The 27,248-nt window shown below is 39.1% G+C and overlaps 1 protein-coding gene across 2 annotated transcripts in view; it reads right to left on the bottom strand.

Moving 5' to 3' along the window:
• The window catches only part of LOC105614315 (dihydrodiol dehydrogenase 3-like), a 117,465-nt gene extending 108,016 nt beyond the window's left edge, over positions 1-9,449 (bottom strand). For both annotated transcript variants that reach the window (XM_060397561.1, XM_004014322.5), the window contains exons 1-2: positions 9,336-9,449; positions 6,611-6,778 (exon numbers count right to left, since the gene is read on the bottom strand). In XM_060397561.1, the coding sequence (XP_060253544.1) occupies positions 6,611-6,778; positions 9,336-9,428 (261 nt within the window). In that variant the 5' untranslated portion in view covers positions 9,429-9,449. The remainder of the gene's footprint in view (positions 1-6,610; positions 6,779-9,335) is intronic.
• Between the last annotated feature and the right edge of the window lie 17,799 nt (positions 9,450-27,248).

Raw genomic sequence — 27,248 nt, 5'->3', positions numbered from 1 at the left:
TTTTCATTTCCCTCTTTTATCCTCCTGGCCACCTCTGTCTACTTCCTCCCTCTCTTCTTCCCTGTATAACTCCGTGAACACCTCTGAGCGGTCCAGACTGTGGAGCGCACATAAGGAAGTGATTACTGACTAGCTTGCTCTCTCCTCTTTTGATCCCACCTCATCTCATTCCAGTCACCTCTAACTACCCCCTCCCTCTTCTCTTCTCCATGTAACTCAGTGAACCTCTATGGGTGACCCTCAATGTGGAGAAACCTTTCATCTTTAACCTAGATGTTTTATCATCGGTGCTGTATAGATGGAGAAGTCCTGAGGCTATTGTAAAAATAAAAGTGAAAACAAGAAACAGGAGGCTTAAGTCCAAATCCTGAGAACATCAGAGAAATCTTGAATCCAGGGAACACTAATCAATAGGAGCTCATCAAATGCCTCCATACCTACACTGAAACCAAGCACCATCCAAGGGCCAACAAGTTCCAGAGCAAGACATACCACGCAAATTCTCCAGTGACACAGGAACACACCCCTGAGGTTCAATATAAGGCAGCTCAAAACTACTCCAAAACCATTGATGTCTCATAACCTATTACTGGACACTTCATAGCACTCCAGAGAGAAGAAATCCAGCTCCACCCACCAGAACTCCAACACAAGCCTCCCTAATCAAGAAACCTTGACAAGCTACTGATACAACCCCACCCACAATGAGGAAACACCATAATAAAGAGAACTCCACAAATTCCCAGAATATAGAAAGGCCACCCCAAACGCAGCAATATAATCAAGACAAAGAGATAGAAGAATACCCAGCAGGTAAAGGAACAGGAGAAATGCCCACCAAACCAAACAAAAGAGGAAGAGATAGGGAATCTACCTGATAAAGAATTCCAAATATTGATAGTGAAAATGATCCAAAATCTTGAAATCAAAATGGAATCACAGATAAATAGCCTGGAGACAAGAATTGAGAAGATGCAAGAAAGGTTTAACAAGGACCTAGAAGAAATAATAAAGAGTCAATATATAATGAATAATGCAATAAATGAGATCAGAAACACTTTGGAGGCAACAAATAGTAGAATAACAGAGGCAGAAGATTGGATTAGTGAAATAGTAGATAGAATGGTAGAAATAAATGAATCAGTGAGGAAAAAAGAAAAACGAATTAAAAGAAATGGGGACAACCTCAGAGACCTCCAGGACAATATGAAATGCTCCAACATTCGAATTATAGGAGTCCCAGAAGAAGACAAAAAGAAAGACCATGAGAAAATCCTTGAGGAGATAATAGTTGAAAACTTCCCTAAAATGGGGAAGGAAATAATCACCCAAGTCCAAGAAACCCAGAGAGTTCCAAACAGGATAAACCCAAGGCGAAACACCCCAAGACATATATTAATCAAATTAACAAAGACCAAACACAAAGAACAAATATTAAAAGCAGCAAGGGAAAAACAACAAATAACACACAAGGGGATTCCCATAAGGATAACAGCTGATCTTTCAATAGAAACTCTTCAGGCCAGGAGGGAATGGCAAGACATACTTAAAGTGATGAAAGAAAATAACCTACAGCCCAGATTACTGTACCCAGCAAGGATCTTATTCAAATATGAAGGAGAAATAAAAAGCTTTACAGACAAGCAAAAGCAGAGAGAACTCAGCACCGCCAAACCAGCTCTCCCACAAATACTAAAGGATATTCTTTAGACAGGAAACACAAAAAGGGTGTATAAACCCGAACCCAAAACAATAAAGTAAATGGCAACGGGATCATACTTATCAATAATTACTTCAAACATAAATGGGTTGAATGCCCCAACCAAAAGGCAAAGACTGGATGAATGGAAACAAAAACAAGATCCCTATATATGCTGCCTACAAGAGACCCACCTCAAAACAACGGACACATACGGACTGAAAGTGAAGGGCTGAAAAAAGATATTCCACGCAAATAGAGACCAAAAGAAAGCAGGAGTAGCAATACTCATCTCCGATAAAATAGACTTTAAAACAAAGGCTGTGAAAAGAGACAAAGAAGGCCACTTCATAATGATCAAAGGATCAACCCAAGAAGAAGATATAACAATTATAAATATATATGCACCCAATATAGGAGCACCACAATATGTAAGACAAATGCTAGCAAGCATGAAAGGGGAAATTAACAATAACACAATAATAGTGGGAGAATTTAATACCCCACTCACACCTATGGACAGATCAACTAAACAGAAAATTAACAAAGAAATGCAAACTTTAAATGATACAATAGACAGTTAGACCTAATTGATATCTATAGGACATTTCACCCCAAAACAATGAATTTCACCTTTTTCTCAAGTACTCACAGAACCTTTTCCGGTATAGATCACATCCTGGGCCATAAATCAAACCTTGACAAATTCAAAAAAGAAAAAAAAAAGAAATCATTCCAAGCATCTTTTCTGACCATAATGCACTAAGATTAGATCTCAATTACAGGAGAAAAACTATTAAAAATCCCAACATATGGAGGCTGAACAACACACTTCTGAATAACCAACAAATCACAGAAGAAATCAAAAAGAAATCAAAATATGCATAGAAACGAATGAAAATGAAAACACAACAACCCAAAACCTGTGGGACACTATAAAAGCAGTGCTAAGAGGAAAGTTCATAGCAATACAGGCATACCTCAAGAAACAAGAAAAAAGTCAAATAAATAACCTAACTCTACACCTAAAGCAACTAGAAAAGGAAGAAATGGAGAACCCCAGAGTTAGTAGAAGGAAAGAAATCTTAAAAATTAGGGCAGAAATAAATGTAAGAGAAACAAAAGAGACCATAGCAAAAATCAACAAAGTCAAAAGCTGGTTCTTTGAAAGGATAAATAAAATTGACAAACAATTAGCCAGACTCATCAAGAAACAAAGGGAGAAAAATCAAATCAACAAAATTAGAAATGAAAATGGAGAGATCATAACAGACAACACAGAAATACAAAGGATCATAAGAGACTACTATCAGCAATTATATGCCAATAAAATGGACAACGTGGAAGAAATGGACAAATTCTTATAGAAGTACAACTTTCCAAAACTGAACCAGGAAGAAATAGAAAATCTTAACAGACCCATCACAAGCATGGAAATTGAAACCGTAATCAGAAATCTTCCAGCAAACAAAAGCTCAGGTCCAGAAGGCTTCACAGCTGAAGTCTACCAAAAATTTCGAGAAGAGCTAACACCTATCCTACTGAAGCTCTTCCAGAAAATTGCAGAGGAAGGTAAACTTCCAAACTCATTCTATGAGGCCACCATCACCCTGATACCAGAACCTGACAAAGATGCCACAAAAAAAGAAAACTACAGACCAATATCACTGATGAACATAGATGCAAAAATTCTCAACAAAATTCTAGCAATCAGAATTCAACAACACATTAAAAAGATCATACGCCATAACCAAGTGGGCTTTATCCCAGGGATGCTAGGATTCTTCAGTATCTGCAAATCAATCAATGTCATTCACCACATCAACAAATTGAAAAATAAAAGCCATATAATTATCTCAATAGATGCAGAGAAGGCCTTTGACAAAATTCAACATCCATTTATGATAAAAACTCTCCAGAAAGCAGGAATAGAAGGAACATACCTCAACATAATAAAAGGTATATATGACAAACCCACAGCAAACATTATCCTCAATGGTGAAAAATTGAAAGCATTTCCCCTAATGTCAGGAACAAGACAAGGGTGCCCACTTTCACCGCTACTATTTAACATAGTTCTGGAAGTTTTGGCCACAGCAATCAGAGCAGAAAAAGAAATAAATGGAATCCAAATTGGAAAAGAAGAAGTAAAACTCTCACTGTTTGCAGATGACATGATCCTCTACATAGAAAATCCTAAAGACTCCACCAGAAAATTACTAGAGCTAATCAATGAATATAGTGCAGGATATAAATTCAACACTCAGAAATCCCTTGCATTCCTATGCACTAATAATGAGAAAGTAGAAAAAGAAATTAAGGAAACAATTCCATTCACCATTGCAACGAAAAGAATAAAATACCTAGGAATATACCTAGCTAAAGAAACTAAAGACCTATATATCAAAAACTATAAAACACTGATGAAAGAAATCAAAGAGGACACTAATAGATGGAGAAATATAGCGTGTTCATGGATTGGAAGAATCAATATAGTGTAAATGAGTATACTACCTAAAGCAATCTACAGATTCAATGCAATCCCTATCAATACCAGCGGTATTTTTCACAGAACTAGGACAAATAATTTCAAGATTTGTATGGAAATACAAACAACCTCGAATAGCCAAAGCAATCTTGAGAAAGAAGAATGGAACTGGAGGAATCAACCTGCCTGACTTCGGCTCTACTACAAAGCCACAGTCATTAAGACAGTATGGTACTGGCACAAAGACAGAAATATAGATCAATGGAACAAAATAGAAAGCCCAGAGATAAATCCATACACCTATGGACACCTTATCTTCGACAAAGGAGGCAAGAATATACAATGGAGTAAAGACAATCTCTTTAACAAGTGGTGCTGGGAAAACTGGTCAACCACTTGTAAAAGAATGAAACTAGATCACTTTCTAACACCACGCACAAAAATAAACTCAAAATGGATTAAAGATCTAAACGTAAGACCAGAAACTATAAAACTCCTAGAGGAGAAAATAGGCAAAACACTCTCCAACATAAATCACAGCAGGATCCTCTATGATCCACCTCCCAGAATTCTGGAAATAAAAGCAAAAATAAACAAATGGGATCTAATTACAATTAAAAGCTTCTGCACAACAAAGGAAACTATAAGTAAGGTGAAAAGACAGCCTTCTGAATGGGAGAAAACAATAGCAAATGACGCAACTGACAAACAACTAATCTCAAAAATATACAAGCAACTTATGCAGCTCAACTCCAGAAAAATAAACGACCCAATCAAAAAATGGGCCAAAGAACTAAATAGACATTTCTCCAAAGAAGACATACGGATGGCTAACAAACACATGAAAAGATGCTCAACATCACTCATTATCAGAGGAATGCAAATCAAGACCACAATGAGGTACCATTTCACACCAGTCAGAATGGCTGCGATCCAAAAGTCTCCAAGCAATAAATGCTGGAGGGGGTGTGGAGAAAAGGGAACCCTCTTACACTGTTGGTGGGAATACAATCTAGTACAGCCACTATGGAGAAGAGTGGAGATTCCTTAAAAATTGCAAATAGAACTGCCATACGACCCAGCAATCCCACTGCTGGGCATACACACTGAGGAAACTAGAATTGAAAGAGACATATGTACCCCAATGCTCATCGCAGCACTGTTTATAATAGCCAGGACATGGAAACAACCTAGATGTCCATCAGCAGATGAATGGATAAGGCAGCTGTGGTACATATACACAATGGAGTATTACTCAGCCGTTTAAAAGAATAAATTTGAATCAGTTCTAATGAGATGGATGAAACTGGAGCTGATTATACAGAGTGAAGTAAGCCAGAAAGAAAAACACCAATATAGTATACTGACACATATATATGGAATTTTTAAAGATGGTAATAATGACCCTATATGCGAGACAGCAAAAGAGACACAGATGTATAGAACGGACTTTTGGACTGTGAGGGAGAGGGAGAGGGTGGGATGAATTGGGAGAATGGCATTGAAACATGTATACTATCATGTAAGAAATGAAGTGCCAGTCTATGTTTGATACAGGATACAGGATGCTTGGGGCGGGTGCAAGGGGATGATCCAGAGAGAGGTGATATGGGGTGGGAGGTGGGAGGGGGATTCAGGATTGGGAGCTCATATACACCCGTGGTAGAGTCATGTCAATGAACGGCAAAACCAATACAGTATTGTAAAGTAAAGTAAAAATGAAATTAAAAAATTAAAAAATAAATAAAATAAAGTACTCTCATTACTAAAAAAAAAAAAAAAATAGTAGTGCTTTTGATTCTTACCAGAACTGTGTTAGCAGAACAATCACTTCTCAGCATGGAAAGGTATCATAATTGGTCTATATAGTAGCAATACTGAAAACGAGTATGCTTCAGAGAAAGCTAATATGACTGTACTTAATAATTTCCTTCAAGAGCCTGAATTTGAATGTATATTCCACCCAGTGAGGCAAACAATTTGTTCCTATAAGTTCTAGTGGAACTTACCAGGGGGTCATGCAATTTATTCTTGTCTTGAAGTTTTCAAAACTGTGTAACTAAATATATATTCACTTGCCTTGTTCCACTAGTAATTTGATCCAATTGGCAATGCTGCTCTCTCTTCTCCCCAATTCTATTATGTTGGAAGGGAAGAAGCATTCATAACATATTGTGACAAAAAATTCTTCCTGGAGATGTTTCCTCTTTGTGTTTGAACCTCTGGTTCACTTGTGAATGTTTGCATTCTTGCTGCTGATCAGAATAGACTCACTTTTTGTTGTTGTTAAAAAAAAAGATACAAATATGTGTGAAATGGGGGTACCAATAAGCACTGTTCAGCAAGCTACTGGTCCTATTATGTAATTGTCATCTGCCCCCAGTCACTTGCACACACGTGCACACACACAACATATACAGCACCTTTGAAGTGTAGAATATGTCTTCTCTCTTCACAGTGCCATCTGCAATCTTGCTTCGAATGGCCTGACCAACCTGCTCTTCATTTTGGTACAAATAAGCACAGTCAATATGGCGAAATCCAACCTCTATAGCAAATTTGGTGACCTCCAGAGCTTCACTCTTAGGAACCTATGTAAGCAAGAAAAGCAGTTGTTGAATATCCACATGATTAAGAGATTGCTAAGACACAAGCTTGATCTTACTAAGAACCAACATTTCTTCATGCCTTTGTTTAGTTCTGTATATATGGTGACGGACCCATGACAGTTTCCCTGAACGTTCCTGGTCAGTGATTAAATGGGCATCCAGAAACCCTTCAACCCCATGTGATCAGTGGTTGATCACAGGCATCAGAGGACCCCAAGCCCACCACCAGTTTCAGTGATTTGCTGGAAGAATCCAAAGGACTCAGAATAAACTTGTAGTCGTGGATAGGATTTATACTGTGAGATGTCTGAAGCAAAATCAACAAAGGTACAAGAGGTATAATAAAAGCATCAAGACTGGACTGTATCCCATGAGACTCCTCCGTCCGTGGGGTTCCCACGCAAGAATACTGGAGTGGGTTGCCAGTTCCCTCTCCAGGGGATCTTCCCAATCCAGGGATCAAACTCAGGTCTCCCACATTTCAGGCAGATTCTTTACCATCTGAGCCATTAGGGAAGCTCTGATTCATTAGCCTGTATTAATTCACACTGCTCTGGTCTAGGTTCAAAGATGTAAAGCGACTTTAATTTAAAATTAAAATTTGCACACACCAATGATGAGAAAGTTACAATTATTCTCTTTGAGGGGGGCATGGTGAGAGGAGACATGTACTAGATTTCAGATAGAAATATGTGAGGAAGAAAGAGGTACCAATAAGCACCATTCACCAAACTACTGATCCTATTACCTAAAGGTGGTATCAATAAGCACCTATGGCAAATAGATGAGGAAACAATTGAAACAGTGACAGACTTTATTTTCTTGGGCTCCAAGATCACTGCAGTTTTGGTGACTGCAGCCATGAAGGCATAAAAGACGCTTACTCCTCAGAAGAAAGGCTAGGATCAACAACTTAGACAGCATATTAAAAAACAGAGACATTACTTTGCAAACAAAGGACTGTCTAGTCAAAGCTATGATTTTTCCAGTGTCATGTATGGATGTGAGAATTGGACCATAAAGAAAGCTGAGCACCAAAGAACTGATGCTTTTGAACTGTGGTGTTGCAGAAGATTCTCAAAGGTCCCTTGGACTGTAAGGAGATCAAACCAGTCAATTCTAAAGGAAATCAGTCCTGAATATTCATTGGAAGGATGATGCTGAAGCTGAAGCTCCAACTTTGGGCCACCTGATGTGAAGAACTGACTCATCAGAAAAGACCCTGATGCTGGGAAAGATTGAAGGCAGAAGGAGAAGGTGATAACAGAGGACGAGATCATTGGATGACATCACCGGCTCGATAGACATGAGTTAGAGCAGGCTCTGGGAGATGGGTGATGGACAGGGAAGGCTGGTGTGCTGCAGTCCCTGGGGTCAAAGAGTTTGGACATGACTGAGCAACTAAACTGAACTGAAAGGCATCAAGAAACCAGGTGAAAGCTTCTAAGATCCATGTGTACCAGCATATTACAGAGAAAACACCAAAGAAAAACTGTATCTATTCTATCTATACAAAGTGATGTTCTCATGTAACTAATTATTGTTAATGATTAACACAATCAAGACAGTTAACAGATCCATCATCTCACATAGCTAACTTTGGGGAGTGTTTGTGAGGATATTTAATTTATATTCTCTTATAAAAATTTAAAATACAAACCATTATATTCAAGTATAGTCACCATGCTGTACATCAGGTCTCCAGACATTCATCGCATTACAAAAGGTCTGGACCTTTGACCAACATCTTTCGATACTTCCCAACTGTGTCCCCAGCTTCTGGTCACCATTCCTCTACACTCTGCTTCTCTGAGTTCAATGTTTTATTTTCTACCTATGAAGAGAACATGCAGTATTTGCCTTTCTATTTCTGGCTTATTTCACTTTGCTTACTATTCTCCAGGTTCACCTGTGTGGTTGCAAATGGTGGAATTAACTTCCCCTTTTCAAGCTGAATAATATTTCAATATGTTTCTGCAATCCAGGATCTTTCATGTTTCAAGGAGGTAGATGTTTGGTCCAAGTTCCCCCTGTTGGGTCTAGTCCTGGTTTTCCTGACAATCACGTGCCTTGTGGAATGTATAGAGTTCAGTACTAGGCTGGACCCTTCCCTCCACTCATCATATTTTGCAAAGTGAACAATCCCTGTTTTTTATCTGCAAAATGTCTCTGAATAGTTTCTTTTATCCTATAAATTAGAAAAGTGAGATTCAAAGTTTAAAGAGCAGTCCGTATCACAACAGCTGACAGTCAGTGTTCTCAACAGCCAAGTCTCACCTCTTCTGCCAAGCTGGGAAAGAAACGGAAACTGAAGGGGAACCCAGAGTAATCTGCAGGTGAGCACAGCCTCAGACCCTGATGCAGAGTGGAGACTGGATGCTCTCTCCCCTTTTACAGGGCATGGTTCTAGCCTGGTTAGTGGAACCACGATATCCTCCCAGAGTCACACAGGAGCTCAGTGTTTGAGAAATGAAGTTCTCTTCCACTCATGTTACAGCCACTTACTATTTTTATCTCAACCCCAAGTCACTACTCTTACCTCTGGAGGTGCAAAAGTGCCAAATCCCAGAACAGGAATGAAGTGGCCATCATTAAGCTTCACTTTCTTCTGGTATTTGGGATCCATTGTCATTTCTCTGACTAAACAGACTCTGATTTTTCCCTTCTGCCTTCACAATTGATAAACACCAGGACGGTCACGCCCCAGCTGCACTCTCCAATGTTAGCAGACACATTGTAGGAGGGGCAAGGTGAAACCAATCCCAGGGCAAAAGAAGAGGGTTGAAGCCAATTAACTTGTTTGCTTCTTTATGAATGCAATCTTAAATTATATAATCATGAGATTGAACAATGATTGACCATATGTTAGACTAGAAACTTCCACACAATTTTTTTCATTTTTCCAATATTAAGCCTAATATTTATCAAACATCAATTGAAAAAATTTAACTATTTTACCATACATACATACACACATTCACAGAATCACACAATTTAAGGGAGTGACTAATAAACATTTTATAAAATCTTATTTCTTAATAATGAAAACCAAAGCAAAATAAATTTGCCTTTTGACTTTTCCCACCAGCATAATTATATTGCTATCCAGACCCAACAGTGGTGAGATCCTGAAAAAAATATTAAAACCACCATTCTGACAAAGTGTTTATTGGAGATTAATTATTAATAGTTTTTGGATACCATATGCAGTGTGCAAACAGACCCTTACAGGGGTTAATCCTTGGACTTAGTTACATAACTTTTAGAAAGATATCATAATGGAAATGATAATGAGTTCATGTACTTTATTATTTTGCTCAACAGTTAGTCATAAATGAAGAAGCTGTACACAAGTTAAATTGTAACAAATAAGGGAAGAGTTAGGGAGATCAAGATGAATTGATACAATGGGATGTTTTGAAGTCAAATAAAATTTAACACGTAGAGTGAGGTCAGCAAAATGGTGAGCTAGGAAGTGTTGAATTCTCCCTTATAAATGTGAGAAGTCAATCAGAAACCAGATGAAAAGCCTCACGGGAGCTCTGAAATTAGTCAAATAGTCAAAATCTATAGGAACACATTGAACACACAATCAAGAAAATTCCAGAACTGAGAGGAAGGACATTTTATTGTGTTTTTCCTCACATTTATCTCTCCCCTGACTTGAAGAGTGAAGTCTTGATCTATAATGGGTGGCAGAACTGTTCCCAGCTGCCTCCAGCAAACAAGACTGATCACAAAAACCTTAATGCAATGTTCCAACCTGTTTGGGGCTGCCCAAAGACTGGTGTCTGTTTCACCTAAGCCTAGGCTTAAACTGAAGGGCAGCCAAAATAGCTCATTACTGTTGCAGGGGAGACTATATATATGGTGCTAGGGACATGGGAGTAAGAGTGGAGACATAGACTAGAACATATAAAACCCTGAGTAGACCTGGGGTGTGGATTTTGGGGACAAGGAACATTTTAAAACAGCCATACATTCAGGGGAATCAAAGAGGCACACCTCCTCCAGGCAAGATGCTGGCTCACTCAGAAATGAACTGAGTGCCCTTAGCTTGACTATTGGGCTAATCCCAGGACTAAAGCATGCCAAGTTAACTAGTGAAGGCCAGTCAGGACATGGCACAAATCTGCAAAGAGTGGGTATTTTGCACTTGTTTCAGGTGCCCAATTGTGAACACACTCGCTCCCCACACACATAAACCTCACTATGCATCAAAGATTCACACATACAAGACACAAATATGGACCCCTTAGAAGACTAGAAGGGAAGTTCATGACACTAGATTTGGATATGTCACCAAAGCACAGGCAACAGAAGAAAAAATAAGTAAATCAGTTTTCATCTAAACTCAGAATGCTTTTGCATTGGAGGAAACTTAACACAAAGGTTACGAAAACTCAATCGACAGAAAGGGAAAAAACCTGCAAATCACATTTATGATAAAGCTTAATGGAGTGGAACTTCCTGGAAACACCCTAATACTTTATCTCAAATCTCTTGGCTCAACTGCCAATTCTCTTGGTTACCTTTATTCTTTAATGCTTTCAGTTCAGTTCCTTTCAGTCACTCAGTTGTGCCCAATTCTTTGTGACCCCAAGGACTGCAGCACCCCAGGCTTCCATGTCCATCATCAACTCCCGGAGTTTACTCAAACTCATGTCCATTGAGTCGGTGATGCCATCTAACCATCTTGTCCTCTGTCATCCCCTTCTCCTCCTGTCTTCAGTCTTTCCCAGCATCACGGTGTTTTCAAATGAATCAGCTCTTCGCATCAGGTGGCCAAAGTATTGAAGTTTCAGTTTCAACATCAGTCCTTCCAATGAATACTCAGGACTGATTTCCTTTAGCATGGATTGGTTGGATCTCCTTGCTGTCTATTTCCATAATTAATCTTCTGAATTTCCCTACCTATTGAAGAAAAATGTAAAGTTTTAATTTCTTCACTCTTTCTGAATTTGTGATGACTACCACCATTTCTCTTCCCGACTGAATTCAAAGCATTTTCTAAGAGCATTTGGATTTACACCTTGAACTAGTCCTAGTGTTTCCCCACCAGCAGACATGGACATGGTAGAAATTGTGTCAGTCTTTATGTGAACAGCTGACACCCAAGAATAGAAACACATTGTTCCACAAACATCACACCAAGCACTCTGGCGTATTCTCTCCACACCCTCCAGTAGGCATTTCTGTTTCTCTTTAACTCCAGTTTTCTACACAGTGCATCCCAAACCATAGTAACTGTGGACAGGATGATGGTAAGCTCCAGGTGACGGTGGCCCTGGTGCTGTGGTCATGTTCCCTGGCTCCTGCTTCTGTTCCCTCCCCTCCACGTCTCAGAACCACCACCTCTTCTTCTTCATCTTTATATTCTTGCACTTACTGGATCTCAGAGTTTGAGGAAACTTGAAAGCCAGTCACAATCAGAGGATAAGTGTGATCAGATCACAACAGGAATAAAGTGCTACACCATTAAGCATCTTTATTATAGAAGGAGCTGATAATAATATAAAAGAAATCTCAGATTCTCAAGGAAGTGTTCAAGGAGCTCTTCTTCAGTTCAATTCAGTTGCTCAGCTGTGTCTGACTCTTTGTGACCCCATCAATTGCAGCCCACGAGGCTTCCCTGTCCATCACCAACTCCTGGAACTTACTCAAACTCATGTCCATAGAGTCAGTGATGCCATTAAGCCATCTTATCCTCTGTCATCCCTTTCTCCTCCTGCCTTCACAGAATAAGTGTGAGCAGATCACAACAGGAATAAAGTGTTACATCAATAAACATCGTTATTATAGAAGGGGTTGATCATAGTGTACAAGAAATGCTCATATATGCGAGCAAGCATTCAAAGATCTCTTCTTAGGTAATGTGCATTTCAACATCTGCTGGGTGTTCGTCCATTCCATCTTCAATGAGAACTATTTCTTCATGTCCTGGAGCAAGCACACCTATTGATCTTGTTCTGATAACTAGAAAATTCTCCTCAATATAGTGTTCATGGTTTCCACCCACAAATTCAAATGAATAAGAAGAAAATACAGTTATTCATTTTCTTGGAATTGATCTTTCTTGCAAAATTGTAGCCGAAGAACATCCTCTGTTCTAGATACAGAGCCAAGACTTGGGAGTACCCCCATCTTCAGGGACTAGCTTCACAGAGACTCCCATTGTCCCAAGTCCTTTGTGCATTCAGGTCCAGCTGCCTGCATGGTGGTCAGCCCAGCTACAGAGGGAAAAGAGAGGGTTACTGCTTCGGGCTCTCAATGTCTAATTTTTGATACAAAACAGAAACAAGGAAAAAGTCTTAATACAACCACCTAAGAGTACGTGGCTATAAGACAACTTCAGACCAAGCTGGGAGAAAAGATCCCACATCAGGTCACAGAAAGTCTCTCTCAGACAGTATCCGGAAGGTTTCATGTTTGAATTTTGGCATTCACAGTAGAAACATATCAAGGACTACTCCTCAAACATACAGAAATTCAGGGTCATTCATCTCATTATTTGGTCACAAACTTTTTAAGTTGCTTTCAGTCAAGTCTGTGTTCCTCATCTCTAACACATCTTTCCTTTTTGGGCGAGAACCCTGACCTGGTGGACACAACACATTTAAGGTACGCAACACATCTAGTGGATCCAAGGAAGAGAGCTCATTACTCGCCACCCAGGTAACACTAGATTCCCAGTCACATGTACACAGACATGGCTTTGGCAAACTGATGCAAAACTGCTCTTGCAATTCTTGTTCAGTTCCAGGGTCAAAGACACAAAGCCTGCCCCTATTAAGTAAAATTCACTCCTCCGTTCCCTATAGCCCAGAACTATGCAGCATTTTTTTTAATGTATTAAAATTTTCATTTAGTTGGAGGAAAATTGCTTTACAATGTTGTGTAGGTTGCTGCCATACAACAATGTGATTCAGCAATAATTATATTTTCTTAATTAATAAGATTTGAACTTATATCAACCCATGCTTCATTTCTATGTTTACTTAGAGATTAGAACAGTCAGAATGCAGTATGACTGGAGCAAAGGTTAGAACACAAGAATGTTCTCTTGTAAGAGCACCCAACCCTCCCACCTCCCAGCATGACCCATTCCCTTCCCTGCTTTCTTTCTCTCCATATCACTGTTAGAAGTCATGAAGAATATAAAATTTTGCAGGCCTTCAAATCACCTTGCCCCAGTTTCATGGATGCTGGTAAAAGACAGAATGTTTATCACCCACAACAAATGCCATAGCCAATGTAAGAATATTGTTTTTCAGCTTTTCTGAGACATAGTTGACATATCTCAGTGTGTAGTCTTAAAGGTTACCATGTGATCTGGTGTACATAAATATTGTGAAAATGTTCACCACAGCAAGGTTCATCCTTGATTCTTCATTTCTAAAGGTTGAAGTGGTGGGACCAGATGACATCTAAACAGGCAATGGATTGGATTATAGGAGGAAAAGGTTAAGTCTAGGGGCCCTGGACCAACAACACGAAGCACTCAGCATGCCTGCCCTTTCTCTGGATGGAGATGTTTTCTTCATATTACTGGCCAGTGAGGACACCCTCCATTTCTCTGGAGGGAGCCAGTTTCTATGTGGCAAGACTGTTCCCTGTACAAATAAGAATTAGTGTGGCAAGAAGGTTAGTCAGTGCCTCTGCATCTCAGGTGTCAGAAATGCAAGATTCTGCAAACAGTCGTTTCCCAGAGGGCATTGATCCATTTCTAACAGCTAAAGACTTGTGATTTCATTCACCATCCTCACCCTCCACTAGACTGTCACCTCAAGACACTTCTTCCTTTCATTTCATTCTTGTCTGCTTTATGTATTGACAAAACACTGTCTGATTAAAAGTGTTTGATAAAGTTTTGTTGTGTAAATCAATGAATGAAGAATTCATCAAAACGCTGACCATGGGAGAACAAGATGGCAGAGGAGTAGGTGGACGTGGAGTACATCTCTCTCCTCGGATAAATCAGGAATACACCTTCAGACACAGAAGTGCATGCAGAACACCAGCTGAGAGCAGACAGGTGTACCCGACAAGTGGAAAAGAATATACAGAAACACGCAAAACTCAGTAGGACAAAGGAATGAGAGGGAAAAACAGGAGTGTTCGTAGGACTGGCCCTGCCCTTGCTGGGTGTGGGAACTAAAGCAGGGGTCTGATCCCCAGAGCAGGGCAATTGTCTGAGTCAGAGGGGAAACATTTAAGGTTGAGAGTGCAACAGCTGCTCTGTGGCAGCCTAAATGGAATGAGAATCAGACAGTCCTTGACACAGCCATATATATGTGGGCAGGAACATGGTCTCCTGGAAGGGACAGTGGCTGGGAGCTGGAGTTTAGGGATTGTGGAGCAATCCCAGTGAGAGGGCTGCTCTTGACTGTGGACAGACAGATCGAGGGGATGTGCGGGAGGAGACTGTGGTGGGAAATGCCTGTGGAGGAAAACCTGGCAGCTGTGGAAGCAAGGCGATACTGCTGAGTCATGCATGAGGGGTGGAACCATCACCATAGCCTCTCTCTCCCCACCCGCCAGCATTGGCAGATGAACAGCAGAGAGGCTGGCCCATCAAACCCCTGCGACACTGAACTACAGAGTAGGACCCAGGGTGCCCCTTTAAGTGCCTGATATGCCAAACAACAAAGAAGGACCCCCAGCAAGGGAGCCCTCTAAGTGCCTGAACAGTCAGAGCTATGGACAAAGACTGGCCAAAGAGGTCTTCTGATAGCGAGCTACAAGAGTCTCAAAAAAAGACTCTGATAGGGCCGTAACCCCTGCCATGGAGGCAGTCCATGTCCCTGTACACCTGGTGCTGCCAGGGTCCCCGCAAGCCAAGCAGCTGAACCACCTCCACACCTGGCCCTCTCAGGGGCAAACCCAAGCCCTCCAGGACAGCCTCAGGAGCTAAACCCCAGTGGACAACCCATATGTAGAGGTGGAAATAAAACCACAATTGAAACCCAGGGGCAGTGTGGCTAAGGAAGTAGACAAAACCTTCCCACCAGCTATACAAGCTGCAGATTAAATCTACATGATCAACTAAGCAGACTCTGTGTCTATGGAATACATAAAAGGCCATTGAGAGCTCCCACAAAAGAAAACACACTAGCTCTGATAGCTGTGCACATTGGAGGCAAGAACACACAGGGGTAGGACCAGATTAGAATCTGAGCAGCCCCCACAGCAGGTCCAGAGATCAGTACAGTGTTGGAGGTGAGGTGGACTGTGATTTCCAGCAAGGAGGCTTCTGACAGCAGTGACTCAAGAAAAGCATTTATTATTCTTATTTTTTTACTTGTTCTGTAGATTCTCTTGGATTTTCTTTTTTCTTTTTTTACTTTTTTGCCCCCTCTGTTGTTTTTGTCAGTTTTATTGGCACTAAGAAATTTAATTAAACTTTTGAGCTTTTTTTTCCTTTTCCATCAGTCACATTTTTTTATGGTTGTCATGAACCTCTGCCGCTACGTTGGGCTTTTGCTGTTCTGTGGCGTATTCCTCTTTTATTTTCTTTTCTCTTTTTAAAATTTTAATGTTTAACTTTTTAAACCTACTACTATTTTTTCTACATTTATTTCTTTGTTTGCTTTTCCTACTTTTTTTCCCCCTTGCAGTTAACCTTTAATGTATAAAAGTCTTTATCTACCTCTATTTAACTTTGCATGTCTATTCTTTCTTTCTTTTCTTTCTCTCCTTTCCTCTCAACATATTAGTCTTATTTTCATTGCTTTATTCCCCAATTGGCACCTTGCTTTAGTTTTGTTTTCCAGTTTGTGCTTTAATTAGTTTTGTTCTGATAGATATAATTTTTGGTTTCCTTTGTTCACCAGATCAATCTATTATTGTACTTAATTTTTGTTGTACTGTTTTGATTTTGCTTATGAGTGTCTATGTATATGTGTATATTCAATCACATCTTCTATTGTTGTTATAAACCTCTGCCTCTACATTAGGCTTTTGCAGTTCTGTGGAGTTTTCCTTTTTTCCCCTTTTTTCTTTCTTCTTCCATTTTTTCCCTTTTCTCTTTTTTATAATCATAATTTTTAATTTTTTAAACCTATCATATTTTTTCTACATTTATTCCTTCGTTTGCCTTTCCTACTGTTATTTTCCACTTATAGTTAATCTTTAATGTGTATAAATCTTCTTCATCTGTATCTATTTAACTTTGCATATCCTTTCTTTTCTTTTCAACATATTTGATAGTTTTGTTTTCATTGCTTTATTCTCCACTTGGCACCTTGTTTTAGTTTTGTTTTCCAGTTGGTGCTTAAGTTAGCTTTGTTCTTAATGGATAAATACAATTTTTGATTTCCTTTGTTTGCCAGATCAATGTACTGTACTTTATTTTTGCTGGACTGATTTCACTTTTCTCCTCGGCGTATATGTTTACATATATATTCCATTATTTTAATTGTTATTTGCCTGATTTTGTAACTGCCATTTGTCTTGGGTTCATCTTTGGTTTCTTGCTTTTGGATATTTATTTTACTCTCCCTTAATGCCATAACAAACCACCTGTGGAATCTTCATTCCTGACCAGAGATCAAACCCTGAGCCTTTGGAGTGGGAGCACTGACTCCGAGCCCTAGACTGCCAGAGAACTAACCCTAGGGAGTATCAAACAGTGAGAACTCACAAAAAGGAAACCACTTGAATACAAGACCTGGCATCACCCAACCAGAAGTAGCACCCTGGGCAGGACGCCTCATCTAAACAACAAACAAAGAAAAACAAGCTCAGTCATCAGCAGACAGAAGTACCACTTCACACAGCCTTGCCCATCAGAGGAAAACCAACTAACCAAACAAAAATTCAGCTCAAATCTCACCCTATATGAAGCTCACACAAACAACTGGACCAACCTCAGGAGGGCAGAAACCAAAAGGATGAAATAATTCAACTTTTTTCAAGGGAAGAATTCAACTTTCCTTGAAGCATGGGAAAAGGAGACTTCAAACACAATACCCTAAGAAAAATGAAAAGGCAGAGAACTGCTGCACAAATGAGGGAACAAACTAGAAACACAAAAGTCCAAAAAAAGAAAAAAATCAAGAGGAAATAGGAAAATTACCTGAAAAAGAATACAGAATAATGATAGTAAAGATGATTAAAAAAAAAACCTTGAAAACAAAATGGAGAAAATGCAAGAATCATTTAACAAAGACCTAGAAGAACTAAAGAATATAACAGAAGAAAAAATATCTACAAAATCAACCTTAAACATTTAGAAAATGCCAATAGGAACATATATATATATATCAATAATTACTTTAAACATAAATGGATTAAATGCTCCAACCGAAAGATATAGATTGGATGAACGGATACAAAAATAAGGCCCATATATATTCTGTCTACAAGAAACCCAGTTCAGACCTCAAGACACATATAGACTGAAAGTGAGAAGATGGGAAAATATATTCCATGCAAATGGGAAGCAAAAGAAAGCTGGAGAAGCAATCCTCATATCAGACAAAATAGACCTTAAAATAAACATTACAAGAGATAAGGAAGGATTCTACATAATGAGTAAGGGATCAATCCAAGAGGAAAACATAACAATTGTAAATATCTATGCACCCAACATGGAGCACTTCAATATATAAACACTAACAGACATAAAAAGAGAACTTAATAGTAACACAATAATAGTAGGAGACTTTAACACCCCACCCATATCAATGGACAGATCATCAAAGCAGAAAATTAATAAGGAAACACAAGTCTTAAACGATACATTAGAAGAGATGGATCTCATTGATAACTTCAGGACATTCCATCCAAATACAGAAGAATACACCTTCTTCTCAAGTGCACATGGAACATTCTCCAGGATAGACCACGTCTTGGGTCACAAATGATGTCTCAGTAAACTTAAGAAAATTGAAATTGTATCAAGCATCTCTTCCAACCACAATGCTATGGGACTAGATATCAATTATAAAAAAAAAACTGCAAGAAACACAAACATATGGAGATTAAACAACACATCTCTAAATAACCAACAGTTTAGTGAAGAAATCAGAAGAGACATCGAAAGATTTCAAGAAACAAATGAAAATGAAAACATGACAACTCAAAACCTATGGGATGCAACAAAAGCAGTTCTAAGAGGGAAGTTTATAGCAATACAATCCTACCTCAAGAAACAAGAAGAGCATCAAATAGAAAACCTAAGTCTATACCTAAAGCAATTGGAAAAAGAAGGAAAAAAGCCCAAAATTCGTAGAAGAAAAGAAATCATAAAGATCTGAGCAGAAATAAATGAAATAGAAATGAAAGAAACAATAGTAAAGATTAATAAAACCAAAGGTTGGTTCTTTGAGAAGATAAACAAAATTGACAAACCCTTAGCCAGACTATCAAGGAGAAAAGACAGAACCAAATCAACAAAATTAGAAGGAGAGGTTAGAACAGACAATGCAGAAATACAAAGGATTTTAAGAGACTATTATGAACAACTATAAGGCAATAAAATAGGTAACCTAGAAATAAAGGACAGATTCTTAGAAAATTTTATCTTCCAAGACTGAACCAGGAAGAAATAGAAATTATAAACAACCCAAATACAAGCACTGAAATTGAAGCTGTGATTAAAAATCTCCCAAAAAAAAGAGCCCAGAACCTGATGGCTTCACAGGAGAATTCTGTCAAACATTTAGAGAAGAGCTAATGCCTATCCTTCTAAAACTCTTTCAAAAAATTGCAGAGGAACAAACACTTCCAAACTCATTCTATAAGGCCACCATTACCCTAATACCAAAACCAGACAAAGACAACACAGAGAAAGAAAACTATAAGCCAATATCACTGATGAACATAGATGCAAAAATCCTCAACAAAAGTTTAGCAGAGTTCAGCAACACATGGAGCAGCTCATACCCTATGACCAAGTAGGGTTTATTCCAGGGATGGAAGGATTCTTCAATATATGGAAATCAATCAATTCTTCAATATATGGAAATCAATCAAATCATATTAACAAGTTGAAAGATAAAAACCATCTGATAATCTCAATAGATGCAGAAAAAAACCTTTGACAAAATCCACACCTATTTATGATTAAAACTCTTCCAAAAATGGGCACAGAAGGAAGCTACCTCAACATAGTAAAGGCCATAAATGATAAGCCTACAGCAAACATTATTCTCAGGGGTGAAAAACTGAAAGCATTCCCCCTATGATCCCCCGATCCTGAGATCCCCAAGACAAGGGTGTCCATGTCCTTCACTATTGTTCAGCATAGTTCTGGAAGTCCTACCTACAACAAGCAGAGAAGAAGAAGATATAAAAGGAATCCAGATCAGAAAAGAAGTACAGCTCTCACTATTTGCAGATGACATGATACTGTATATAGAAAACCCTAAAGATAGTATCAGAAAATTACTAGAGCTAAGGCTATCGTTTCTCCAGTAGTTATATATGGATGTGAGACTTGGATTATAAAGAAAGCTGAGCCCTGAAGAACTGACGCTTTTGAACTGTGGTGTTGGAGAAGACTCTAGAGAGTCTCTTGGACTGCAAGGAGATCCAACCAGTCCATGCTAAAGGAGATCAGTCCTGGGTGTTCACTGGAAGGATTGATGCTGAAGCTGAAGCTCCAATACTTTGGCCCCCTGATGCAAAGAGCTGACTCATTTGAAAAGATGCTGATGCTGGGAAAGATTGAGAGCAGGAGGAGAAGGGGACTAAGGGATTAAGGGTGGAAACATAGACTAGAACTTGTAAAACCCTGAGTAAAACTGGGGTGTGGATTTAGTGGACACTAGGCATTCAAATATAGCCACATATTTTGGAGAATCAAACAGGTACATGTATGCCAGGTGAGAGCTGACTCAGAAATGAACTGCGTTGCCTTTAGCTGAACTGTTGGGCTGACCCCAGGACTAGGAACATGCCAAGTTAACCAGTGAAGGCCAGTCAGTGACATGGCACAAATCTGCAAAGAGTGGGTATTTGCATTTGTTTTAAGTACGGAATTATGAACACACACACACACACACACACACACACACACACACACAAACAAATGCATCAAAGACCTTCACATACAGATTCAAATATGGAACCCTTTGTAGAAAAACTGGAGGGAAAGCTTCATGACTTTAGATTTGGATATGTCACCAAAGTACAGGCGTGCATGTGTGGTAATTTTCATGTTGCAGGCATGTCAGACTCTGTGCGACCCATGGCTCCTCTGTCCATGGGATTCTCTAGGCAAGAATACTGGAGTAGATTGCCATGCCCTTCTCCAGGGGTTCTTCCTGACCCAGGGATTGATCCTGCATCTCTTAATTCTCCTGCATTGGCATGTGGGTTCTTTACCACTAATGCCACCTGGGAAGCCACTAGTGTAACCAAAGCACAAGGAACAGAAGAAAAATAGGTAAATCAGTATTCATCAAAACTCATCAAATAAGCTGCCAAGAGAGTGAAAATCAATCCACAGAATGGGAAGAAAAACCTTTGCAAATCATATTTCTGATAAAGATAAATTGACTGGAACTTCCTGGAAACATCCTAAAACTTGATCTGAAATTGCCTGATTCAATTGCCAAGGTCAGTCTGTGACCTTTGCTCTTTATTTTGGCTAATATTTCCACAATTAATCTTTTCATTATCCTTGCCTGTTGATGCAAAATTTACAGTTTTTGTATTTCCTCACTCCTTCTGAGTGTGTCTTGACTACCACCATTTCTCTTTCTTACTGCTTTAAAGCATTTTCTAAGAGAGTTTGGATTTAAACCTTGAACTAGTCTTAGTGTTTCCAACTAGCAGAAATGGATATGGTAGAAAGTTTTACACTCTCTATGTGAAGAGCTGACACTCAGGAATGGAAGCATATTGTTCCACAAACATCACACAAGCACTCTGGTGTATTCTCCCCATACCTCCAGTAGTCACCTCTGTTTCCCTTCTGTTTTTCTTTTGACTCCAGTTTTCTACACAGTGCATCCCAAACCAAAGTAACTGTGTGAACAGGATGATGCTAAGCTCCAGGTGACAGTGACCCAGGTGCTTTGGTCATGTCTCCTGGTTCTTGCTTCTATTCCATCCTCTCCACATCTCAGAACCACCACCTGTTCTTCATCTTTGTATTCTTGCACTTACTGGAACTCAGAGTTTGGGGGAACTCGAAGACCAGTCACAGTCACAGAATAATTGTGATCATATCACAACAGGAATAAAGTGTTGTGATAAGCATCTTTATTATAGAAGGAGTTGGTCATAATGTAAAAGAAAAGGTCAATTCTCAAACAAGCGTTCAAGGAGTTCTTCTTATGTAACTTGCATCCTAACATCAGCATGTTCATCTAATCTCAACTTCAATAAGAACAATTTCTTCACATCTTGGCACAAGCACACCTAGTATTCTTCATCTGATAACTACAAACATCTTTCATCATAATGTTCATGATTTCCATTCACAAATTTAATGAGTAAGAAGAAATCCGAGTTCTTAGTTTTTCTTGGAATTGATTTTATTTGGGCTGTTTCGAAATTGATCTTTCTTGGAAAACATAGCTGAAGAACATACTGCATTCTAGGTAAAAAGGCAAGACTTGAGGGTGACCTTGATCATCGGGAACTAGCTCTGAAACCAGGCACAAGTTTCTGTGTCTTTGTTGTTTGAAGTAAAATGCTGACTCAGGGGTTAATGATTGAGAAATGTGAAGATGCAGAAACAAAGAACAGCTGTAGTGGAGGGAACTGGTAACAAGTTAGAGTATAATTCTGCCACATTGCAGATTCACCAACTCTCAGTTCCCTGAAATTTATAGACAGAGGCCTGACATACATTCCTCAGTCATTTTTACAGTAAGCATCCCCCACCAAATGAGAACTGGTGACAGCAAGCATGTAGACCCTAGACTTGTTGAAAGCAGGAGGTTGATAATGCTTGAAACTTCACCTTGAAGCCAACAGTCCAAAGACTATGCATGAGCTGGTCTTGCCCTGATCCTTAAACACCATGAAGCTCTTCACTAACTGCTCCAGGGAGAGTCACATGATCTTGAGGGCATTAGTCCTCTGTGGCTCCCTTTGCCTGGTAAAGCAACTCTTTGCTACTTCACTCAATATTCTGTCTCTGTGTTTCTATTTGACACCAGTGAACAAGGGCAGAGTTTTGGTAACAGCTGTGAGAGACATGCATTGTCCCAAGTTATGTGTTCCATTCAGGTACAGCTGCCTGAATGGTGGTCAGCTCAGCTCCAAAGGGAATAGCGGGGCTGTGGCTTCAAAGTCTCAATGTCTCAATGTTGATATAATAGGGAAACAAGCAAAAAGGCTTTACATAATTGCCTATATGAGTGTGAGGATGGACGACAGCTGGAACTATGCTGGGAGAAAAGACCCCATATCAGAAGACCCTTTTATTATTCTCCAGACCACAGAGAGTCTCACTCAGACAGTATCTAGAAGGTTTCATGTGAATTTTGGCAATCACAGTAAAAGCTATCAAGGACTATTTGCTCAAAGGTATAGAAATTCAGTGTTATTGACCTTATTATTTGATCACAAACTTTTTTGGATTTTATTTTTAGTTGGCGGATAATTGCTTTACAATGTTGTGCTGGTTTCTGCTGTACAACATGAATATCAGCCATAATTATACGTAATCTTCCTCCCCCTTGACCCTCCCTCCCACTCTCTACCCCACCCACCCCTCTAGGTCCTCACAGAGCGCAGAGCTGAGCTCTCTGTGCTATACAGCAGCTTCCCACTATCTATCTGCTTTACACATATATAATAGATAGTGTATATATGTCAATGCTTCTTCCTCAACTCTTCCCAAACTTTTGAAATTGCTTCCAATCAAGACTGTGTTCCATTTTGAGTTTATTTTTGTGTGCGGTGTTAGAAAGTGATCTAGTTTCATTCTTTTACAAGTGGTTGACCAGTTTTCCCAGCACCACTTGTTAAAGAGATTGTCTTTACTCCGTTGTATATTCTTGCCTCCTTTGACAAAGATAAGGTGTCCATATGTGTGTGGATTTATCTCTGGGCTTTCTATTTTGTTCCATTGATCTATATGTCTGTCTTTGTGCCAGTACCATACTGTCTTGATGACTGTGGCTTTGTAGTAGAGTCTGAAGTCAGGCAAGTTGATTCCTCCAGTTCCATTCTTCTTTCTCAAGATTGCTTTGGCTATTCGAGGTTTTTTGTATTTCCATACAAAGCTTGAAATTATTTGTTCTAGTTCTGTGAAAAATGTGGCTGGTAGCTTGATAGGGATTGCATTGAATTTGTAAATTGCTTTGGGTAGTATACTCATTTTCACTATATTGATTCTTCCAATCCATGAACATGGTATATTTCTCCATCTATTAGTGTCCTCTTTGATTTCTTTCATCAGTGTTTTATAGTTTTCTATATATAGGTCTTTAGTTTCTTTAGGTAGATATATTCCTAAGTATTTTATTCTTTTCGTTGCAATGGTGAATGGAATTGTTTGGATTAAAGATCTAAATGTAAGATCAGAAACTATAAAACTCCTAGAGGAGAACATAGGCAAAACACTCTCAGACATAAATCACAGCAGGATCCTCTATGATCCACCTCCCAGAATGCTGGAAATAAAAGCAAAAATAAACAAATGGGATCTAATTAAAATTAAAAGCTTCTGCACAACAAAGGAAAATATAAGCAAGGTGAAAAGACAGCCATCTGAATGGGAGAAAATAATAGCAAATGAAGCAACTGACAAACAACTAATCTCAAAAATATACAAGCAACTTATGCAGCTCAACTCCAGAAAAATAAACGACCCAATCAAAAAATGGGCCAAAGAACTAAATAGACATTTCTCCAAAGAAGACATACGGATGGCTAACAAACACATGAAAAGATGCTCAACATCACTCATTATTAGAGAAATGCAAATCAAAACCACAATGAGGTACCACTTCACACCAGTCAGAATGGCTGCGATCCAAAAATCTGCAAGCAATAAATGCTGGAGAGGGTGTGGAGAAAAGGGAACCCTCCTACACTGTTGGTGGGAATGCAAACTAGTACAGCCACTATGGAGAACAGTGTGGAGATTCCTTAAAAATTGCAAATAGAACTACCTTATGACCCAGCAATCCCCTGCTGGGCATACACACCAAGGAAACCAGAATTGAAAGAGACACATGTACCCCAATGTTCATCGCAGCACTGTTTATAATAGCCAGGACATGGAAACAACCTAGATGTCCATCAGCAGATGAATGGATAAGAAAGCTGTGGTACATATACACAATGGAGTATTACTCAGCGGTTAAAAAGAATTCATTTGAATCAGTTCTGATGAGATGGATGAAACTGGAGCCGATTATACAGAGTGAAGTAAGCCAGAAAGAAAGACACCAATACAGTATACTAACACATATATATGGAATTTAGGAAGATGGCAATGACGACCCTGTATGCAAGACAGGGAAAGAGACACAGATGTGTATAACGGACTTTTGGACTCAGAGGGAGAGGGAGAGGGTGGGATGATTTGGGAGAATGACATTCTAACATGTATACTATCATGTGAATTGAATCGCCAGTCTATGTCTGACGCAGGATGCAGCATGCTTGGGGCTGGTGCATGGGGATGACCCAGAAAGATGTTATGGGGAGGGAGGTGGGAGGGGGGCTCATGTTTGGGAATGCATGTAAGAATTAAAGATTTTAAAATTTAAAAAATAAAAAACTAAAAAAAAAAAAAAGACTGTGTTCCTCATCTCTAAAACATCTTTAGGTCTCCCTTTTGGGGAAGAACCCTGACCTCTTCGATACACAGCACATGTAGGGTACACAAACGTGCAAGCGGGATCCCAGTGAGACAGCTCATTTCTTATTCACCAGCCAGCAAACACCAGATTTACTGTCACACATACACAGACTCGGCTTTGGGCAAACTAATAGAAAGCTGATTTTGCAACACTTGTTGAGTTCCAGAGTCAAAGACACAAAGCCTGCACCTATCCACCCTCTACAGCCCAAAACTATAGTAACATTTTCTTAATTGATTAGATTTGAACTCATATCAACCCATGAATATTCAAGGGGTGGACTAACAGGAGAAAAACCTTGCATCTAAGGATCCTGGATCAATGGCAGTAGGCACTCAGGATCCCTCTCTTTCTCAGGAGGGAGATGTTTTCTCTACAGTACTGCACAGCAAACATGCCCTCCATGTCTCTGCAAGGAGCCACTGTCTCTGTGTTGCAAGGGTGTTTGTTATACAGACAAATACTTGTGTGGGATGAATGGCACTTGGTGCCTCTGCCTAATAGATATACAGAAATGGGAGAGATTTTGTAGAAATATCTCCTAGTGGCACTTACCCATTTCTAAGAGCTAAATTCTAACTTCATTCACAGTGTCACCCTCCACTAGACTCTCAACTCAAGAATTTATTTTAATTTATTCTTCTCTATTTTATTTATTGATAAAACAATGTCTTCCCTAAAGTGTTCAATAAACTTTTGCTGAATAAATCAAGGAATGAATGGCAAAACATATGAGAACTAATCAAAATGTTTTCCATAAAAAGGCATGAGGTCGCTTCAGTCATATCCAACTTTTTGTGACCCTTTGGACTGTAGCCTTCCAGGCTTCTCTGTTCACGGGATTCTCCCAGCAAGAATACTGAAGTGGGTTGCCATTTCCAGACATATCTAAATCATTTTCCCGTACAGCAGAAATTAACAGAACATTGTAAACCAAGTACAATGGTAGTTGAAGTTTTAGAACTTCCATAAAAATTTTTAAATAAAGAACTTCTAACAGTTTTAAAAAACTAAATCGGTAAGATGCACTGCTTTGTAATATGCGTGCATGCTCAGTGGCTAAGTTGTGTCCACCTCTTGTGACCATGGACTGTAGCCCACCAGGCTTCTCTATCCATGGGCCTTCCCAGGCAAAAAACTCGAGTAGGTTGCCATGTCCTTCTCCAAGGGATGTCCCCGACCCAGGGATGAACTGGAGTCTCCTTCATTCTTTAGAATTCCTATACCATTGAGCCACCTGGGAAGCATTCAAAGAAACAAAATATAATACTGGAACTATTTCATTGCATTTTTATTGAGATATAGTTGAATTACAATGTGGTGTTAACTACTGCAGTACAGCAAATTGACTCAGTCATATATATACATATATATGTGTGTATATATGTATATATATATTCTTTTTCATTTTCTTTTCCATTATGGTTTGCCATAAGATATTGAATATAGTCTGCTGCGATGTACAGTTGGACTTTGTGTTAATCCAATTTATATACAATAGTATGCATCTGCTAACCCCAACCTCCCCGTCCAACTCTTTCCCAAGCCCTTCCTCCCTGGAAACCATCAGATAATACTTGATAGCTTACAAAAATACTTACACTAAGTAAAAAAAAGTGTAAAACCTGTATATTGAAGATTATTTCAAATTGTAAATAAACATCCAAATATTTTAT

The sequence above is a fragment of the Ovis aries genome, chromosome 13, assembly GCF_016772045.2.
Source record: "Ovis aries strain OAR_USU_Benz2616 breed Rambouillet chromosome 13, ARS-UI_Ramb_v3.0, whole genome shotgun sequence".
In the NCBI taxonomy this organism is placed as follows: domain Eukaryota; kingdom Metazoa; phylum Chordata; class Mammalia; order Artiodactyla; family Bovidae; genus Ovis; species Ovis aries.
The sequence above is the reverse complement of the archived record's forward strand: the minus strand, read 5'-3'. Positions and strand labels throughout refer to the sequence as shown.